This window comes from Tupaia chinensis, unplaced genomic scaffold, assembly GCF_000334495.1.
Source record: "Tupaia chinensis unplaced genomic scaffold, TupChi_1.0 Scaffold138725_1, whole genome shotgun sequence".
In the NCBI taxonomy this organism is placed as follows: Eukaryota; Metazoa; Chordata; class Mammalia; order Scandentia; family Tupaiidae; genus Tupaia; species Tupaia belangeri.
The window spans coordinates 2,107,967-2,114,894 of record NW_006198617.1 but is presented as its reverse complement, the minus strand read 5'-3'; the positions used below and the strand labels follow the sequence as shown (position 1 = coordinate 2,114,894).

Sequence of the window (6,928 nt, the reverse complement as noted above, 5' to 3'; positions counted from 1 at the left end):
AGGGAGGGAGCTCACGGGGAGGGTGGGCAAGGAGGGAGCTCACCAGGGTGGGTGGGCTGAGATAAGAGCCCTCGGGTCTAAGGCAGAGGGTGCTGCGGGAGGGAGGAGCTGGGAGGGGTGGATGTGACCCCACAGGACACAGATCACCATGGCACATGGGGGGATGGGGTGAGGGGCCCACAGCAACTCTCGGAGGAGACACCTGACAGAAGCCCCTCAGCCAAGGGCAGCCCGGTGGGCAGTGGGCACCTGTCAGGGACCTGATGGAAACAGCACTTCTCCGCGGGTCCTCCTCCCTAAGCCATGACCCAGTCTAACCACAGGACAACACCCAACTCCTGCTGAGGGCCCGGCGGCACAACCCGAGAGCACTTCTCTGCGCTGACCCGGCATCCGCTCCAGGCAAGTCCAAGGAACGGTCCCGGGAACCCATGTGTGTGAAGACAGCTAACGTGAGGTGGGATGGCAGGACAGCAGGAGGAAGGCAGGGAAATTACGGACGTGTGCACGGAGCACAGCCGAGGTAGCACCTGCAGACGGACGCGATCCGTGGCCTACGCCAGGGGAAGAGGTTAGCAACGGGAGCCAGAAACTCTCTGTACTAGCGGAACTGTTTTCCCATAAATGCAAGACTTTTCTAAAATGAAAAGTTTTTTTTTGGGGGGGAAGAGTTTTGCTATAGGGCATGTGCACTTGCTGGAGAAAGAGAGAGAAAGCAAGAAATCAACCCCCAGGGGGATGGCGATGCCGCTATCCCTTCTCCTCCGCTCTCCTGTCAGGATGTTGCACGCGCGCGCACACACACACACACACACACACACGCCTGGTATGAGTTTTAAGCCGCTGGGTTTGGGACTCAAACTGCGGTCGACAATGTGGGAGACCAGCAACAAAACCATTAAGCCATCTGCTGGTCCCCGCAAAGTTTCTTTAAAAAAAAAAAAAATTGTTGTATATTTTGGATAACAGTTCTTCATCAGATATATCTTCTTTAAAAATTACATTTACTTATTTATTTATCTCTTGTGATTTTCAAGCCACTGGATCTGGGACTCGAACTACAATTGGCCATGTAGGAATCCAGCACCTTAACCACCACACCACTTGCTGGCTCAAAAGGCAAAGTCGGTCAGCTCATGTCTCTTTTCTGCTCCAAACCCTACAATGATGCTCATCTTACTCCTCACATAAAATTCAATCAGGGGCCAGCAGGCGGCGTGGTGGTTAAGGGCCACGTAGACCCCTCCTCTCCCATCTGTCTCCTATACTCCCTGCTGCTCACTTAGAGCCAGCCACCAAGTGGGCTCTCACCTGAGGCCTCTGCACCAAGGTTCCCTCTGCCTGGAAGGACCTCGGCGCTCAGGGTTCTGCTCCCATCTCCGCTCGGTAGGGAAGCCTTCCTGGACCCCGACACTCCCAGCAGGACCTCCACCGTTGCACCTTACCACATGACATACCCCTCTTCTAGTTTACTTCCTCTCTCCCCAATGGGAGTTCTGTTGGGAGTGGTGGCAGCAGGAACAGAGCAGCCTTGTCCAGCTGGGACCATGACAGCATGGGGTACAAACTGACAAATGTCTGTGCGTGACAGTGAACCGGGGACCCGGGGAGGTGGCTGTTCCTGCAGGGAGAGGAGAGAGCACTCTCTCCTGAAACCTTAAGGTAAAGGGGTGGGATCTGATCCTGAAGAGGCAGCGGGGGGAAGTGTAGACAGCCCTGGAATGCCTCCTGCCATCTTCCCCAGGCCCACACTGACCATCACTAACCTTACCCACAGAGGGAAATCCAATCAGCGCCACGCGGGCGTCACCCGACTTCATGACATCGAAGCCCTCTCCCTTGGACGAGGCTGATTTGGACGGCTCCAGGAGCTGGGCCCGGTACTTGGCGAGCTTGGCTTTCAGCAGGCCCAGGTGGTACTCTGTGGCTAAGGCACGGAAAGCAAGACCAAAGTAAGTGTCCGGGGTCTCCGCGGTGCGCCTGCTGCTCTCACTGCTCGAGCCACAGCGCCCGGCACACAGTACATGCTCAGGAAGGATCCACAGAACAAGGGCTCCCAGACGAGCTCCAGCTCCTCAGCCTTCCCCCCAGAGCCAAGGGAGGCAGACACGGAGGCCCACCAGTGAACGTCTCTGCTTCCCGAATCCCGAGACTGGACAGGCACTGGCTCAGCCAAGGGCAATGCCCCTGCTTCACGCCCCCTTTCTGATCTACACTGTCCTCTGCCCCACACACACAATGCTCACCGAGACGCCTGTGCCTTGGCCCCAGTGTGCCCCCAGCTGCTTATCCTCTGGACCAGCTCAAGCCCCACCTCCTCACCTATCCTCTCTGAGCCCGTCAGCCCTTACACTCTGAGGTCTAAATTCGGTACTTCGTTATGTGCCATCCAGGTGTGTGTATGCGTACTTTATAATGCCGCCTTTTTTTAAAATAATTATTTTTATGGCAAAATGGCTATGTCGCTGGACTCCCATGTAGTCGACCGCGGTTCAAGTCCTGGACCCGGTGGCTTAAACTCACGCCGGGTGCGTGTGCGTGCGTGCCCAAGATCCCGAGAGGAGAATGGAGCAGAAGGGATTGCGGCGTGGCCATCCCCCCGGGGGGCGATTTCTCACTTTCTATCCCTCTGTCTCTCTCTTTCTGGTGAGCACACGCGCACTATAGCAAAAACCTCTCCCAAAAAAAAGAATTTTTAAAATTTATCATTATTATTTTTGTTTGTTATAAAGATAAATGCTCACCAGAGAGCGAGAAAGTGAAAAAGCAAGCTGCCAGGTCTGGGACTCAAACCGTGATTAGCCATGTGGGAGTCCAGCGCCTGGTCCACCACACCATCTGCTGGCCCAGCACTGGCTTCTAATTTAACTCATCTTTGAACTAAGATGGAGCAGGGGGTTATTATCCCCACTTGCAATAAGGGCATAGTGCAGGTATGTGGTTTTCCAAGGTTTCACAGCAGGGGTAGAACTGGGGTTCAAACCCAGACCTTCAGACTCCAGAGTCCTGAGTCCCTCCACCTTACAGGCCCCGCTGCTGGGTGAGCTACTTCCGGGAGAGGGCTCTTGCACCAGGTCTTAGCCACCTCTACTTGCACTAGGCCACCAGGAGCCGGGGTCTGAACCCCCACCCTGCGTCTCTCTGGGTCAGATGTTCACTGTGAGCTGAATTTCTCCACGCGGCCAGCGGGTCCGCCACCGATCAGATTTCTGCAGTCAGACCCCGGCGTCGGACTCACTTCCACTTGGCCCTGTCTCAGGCACTTCCCCCAGCCCGCTCCAGCTCTACCGCTGGAGTCGCTTCCCCATTTTACAGACGGGAAAACTGAGGCGGGCAGAAAGGAAGGCCCCGCGGGGCCGGCCCTCACCCTTGTTCTTCTGCGTCCGAGCGATCTCCTTCTCGATCTCCGAGATCTTCTCCAAGATCCCCATGGCGGCGGCCGAGCCAAACGCACCGACTGCGACAGCGATGGCACCGGGGAGTCCCTCTGGTCCGCGGACTGCCGGGGCGGGGCTACCTACGAGGCGGGGTTAGGGGCGGGGCGGGCGGGGCGAGGTGGGCGGGGCCGGCGTGGAAAAGGCGGGGTGTCTCCGGGGACCGGCAGTGACCTGCGGACCCCGGCGGAGCTGGCTTGGTACTGTTAGATAAGGGGCTGAACTGAAAGCCGGGTAGCTCTCACTTTGTTAAATGGAGTTAAAAGCAGCGAGGTCCCCTTTACCACCTAACCAATTCTCCAACTTAGCACTGTCTACCATCAGACGCCTTTTAATACGATGCAGCGTAAACAGCATCCCCTACCGGACCAGCAGATGGCGTAATGGTGAGGTCGCTGGACTCCATGGTCAACTAGGTTCAAGTCCTGGGCCTGGCTGCTGGAAACTAACCCCGGACGGGCATGTGTGTGTGTGCGTGTGTGTCTCCACAATCCCGAGAGGAGAAGGGCTTGCAGTGTGGCCATCCCCCTGCGGCGTGGGTGGGTTGATTTACCGCTGTTTCTCCAGTGAGCACACGTGCCCTATGAAAAAAATCTCTCTTAAAAAAAAAAAAAAAGAAAAAAGATGTTAAGTACAATGGGTGGACCTTAAAAGTGACTATGAAAAGACATTCTGGGGGCCAGCAGGTGGGGTAGTGGTCATGAGGTTGGACTCCCACATGGCCCACTCCAATTCAATTCAACCACGATTTGAGTCCCAGACCCAGCGCTTGAAAATAACGCTGGGTGCCTGTACATTTGTGCCCCCAATCTCAGGAGGAGAATGGAGAAGAGACTAGCTGTGGCCATGCCCCCTGGGGAGTGAGTGCTCACTTTCCTACTCATTGTCTCTTTCTGCCAGTGCTTACCCTCTATGACAAAAACCTTTTAAAAAAAGTCCCAGGGACAGTTGGAAACCTTTTTTTTTTTTTTTTCTTTGAGAGGTTTTTGCTATAGGGCTTGTGCACTCACCAGAAAGACAGAGAGACAGAGAGATAGAAAGTGAGAAATCACCCCCCAGGGGATGACCACGCTGCAATCCCTTCTCCTCCATTCTCCTCTCGGGATCTTGGGCACACACGCACATGAGCCTGGCATGAGTTTAAGCCACCGGGTCCAGGACTCGAACTGCAGTCGACTACATGGGAGTCCAGCGACATAGCCATTACGCTAACTGCTGGTCCCCAGTTGGAAAATATTTTAACCATGGATCAGATATTGAAAATTATGGAGCTCATGCTAAAGGCTTGGGGTATGGTTATGTAGGAGAATATATTTACTCTTAGATGCACTTAATTATTTAGGGTTTGTCTTAGTCTGCTTGGGCTGCCATACAGTGTCATAGATTTGGTTTAAACAACAAAATTTATGTTTTCACAGTTCTGGACACTGGAAGTACAAGATTAGGGTGCCAGTGTGGCCAGGTCCTCACGTGGCCTTTCCTCATGCATGCTCTCAGGACAGCAAGCTCTCTGGTCACTCTCTCTCTGTTTAGAGATAGCATCTCCCTATGTTGCCCAGGCTGGCTTTGAACTCATTGTGCTCCTCCTGCCCCAAGCCTCCTAGCAGCTGGACTACAGGTGCATGAATCACAGGGTTAGTGTCTTTTCTCACAGGGGCACTAATCCCATCATGGCCCCAAACTCACAGCTAGAGCCACCCCAAAAACTAGTGTCAGGGAGGGCCAGCCTATGGCCTACTGGTTAAGGCTACCGGATCTCACGTGGCCAACTATGCAGTTCAAGGCCTGGACCTGGAAATTTGAAAAACACTGGTTGCCCATGCAGGTATGCCCAAATCCCAACAGTATGGAGAAATGGGCAGAAGAGATTGTGGTATAACCACACCACATTGGGGGTGCTTTCTCCCTCTACCTATCTCCCTCTCTCTCTGTCTCTCTCTCTCTCTCTCTCTCTGGTGAGTGCACACACTACACACACTCTGGCAAAAAAACAATTTTTTTTTAAGAGATTTTCACTATAGGGCGCATGCACTCACCAGACAGACAGAGAGAGACATAGAGACAGAAAGCGAGAAATCACTCCCCTGGGGGGATGGTCACGCTGCAATCCCTTCTCCTCCATTCTCCTCTCGGGATCTTGGGCACACACGCACACGTGCCCGGCGTGAGTTTTAAGCCACCGGGTCCGGGACGCGAACTGTGGTCGACTACGTGGGAGTCCAGCAACATAGCCATTACGCTAACTGCTGGTTCCCTCTGGCAAAAAAAAAAAAAATAGTAGTGACAGGAATTCTCACAAAGGAGTGCTTCAAACTGTCAGGAAATGGGGCCAGTTGGGATTCCAAAGTAAAAACCACTGAACGTCAGGGTGAGCGGTCTAAAGCATTTACTAGGAAAACCTGCTTCCAGTTTTACAATGGGGGAAATGGCAGAGTTTTGGGAAATAACTCACTTTTACGCGTCCTGGCACCTTTGCTGTTGTGTCTGCTTCTGTAACAGTCCCTGTGGGTCTGAGTTTCCTCCCAAGGAACACGGACATTGTGCCTACTTCAAGAGACAAAGGCGACGACCACACGTCAAGCTTTCTCTAGGCACTGGCCCTCCATCTGGGAAGGTCCAGGCCTTCCAACCCGGACCTGGGGAGCCTACTGTGAGCCTTGTTCGTGCTGTGCAAGGGAGCCTTGATGGACTCTACACGCTTCTGAAGAGGCTACTACTGCCCGAACTGTAGAAACATTACATCTGTGCGTCCAAAACTCTGTCTTGGCCAGCAGGTGGCGTCGTGGGCAAGGTACTCGACTACCACATGGTTGACTGTGGTTTGAGTCCCAGATTCGGTGGCTTGAAGCTTATGCTGGGCATGAGTTCCCCAAATCCCAAGAGGAGAATGGAGAAGGGATTGTAGCATGGCCATCCTGACTGAGAAGTGATTCCTCTCTTTCTGTCTCTGTCTCTGGTGAGCACACATGCACTTATAGCAAAAATCTCTTTCAAAAACAAAACAAAACAAAACAAAACAAAAAACCCCCACTATCAACAGAGTGAAGAGGCAAACCACGGATGGGGAGGAAATATTTGGAAATCATATATCTAATAAGGGGTTAAAATCCAGGATATAGAAAACTTAATAACAACAAAACAAACAACTTGATTGAAAAATGAGCAAAAGGGTCAGTCACCCCACAGCCTGGTGGTTAAGGCAGCTGGATCCCACACATCCAACTGCATGGTTCAAGTCCAGAACCAGCAGCTTGAAAAACATGCTGGGCATGTGTGCGTGCATGTGCGCCAAAATCCTGAAAGGAGGGAGAGAGGAGAGAGAAGGGATTACGGCGTCACCATGCCCACGAGGGGTGATGTCTTGCTTTCTCTCTCTCTCTCTCTCTCTCTCTGTCTCTCTCTGTCTCCAGCAAGTACACGTGCCTCCTGGCAAATTTAGGAAAAAAAAGTAAAAATGGGCAACATGGCGCCGCAGAAACAGACTGTGGTGCTGA

At 53.1% G+C, this 6,928-nt stretch overlaps 1 protein-coding gene across 4 annotated transcripts in view; it reads right to left on the bottom strand.

Moving 5' to 3' along the window:
• Positions 1-3,485, bottom strand: part of DRG2 (developmentally regulated GTP binding protein 2) — a 26,005-nt gene extending 22,520 nt beyond the window's left edge. For 3 of the 4 annotated variants that reach the window (XM_006161645.2, XM_027765578.1, XM_027765577.1), the window contains exons 1-2: positions 3,368-3,485; positions 1,767-1,927 (exon numbers count right to left, since the gene is read on the bottom strand). In XM_006161645.2, coding sequence (XP_006161707.1) covers positions 1,767-1,927; positions 3,368-3,431 — 225 coding nt within the window. In that variant the 5' untranslated portion in view covers positions 3,432-3,485. Of the gene's footprint in view, positions 1-1,766; positions 1,928-3,367 lie in introns of those variants that run through there. The other variant, XM_027765579.1, reaches the window with a different exon arrangement.
• Positions 3,486-6,928: the final 3,443 nt, after the last annotated feature.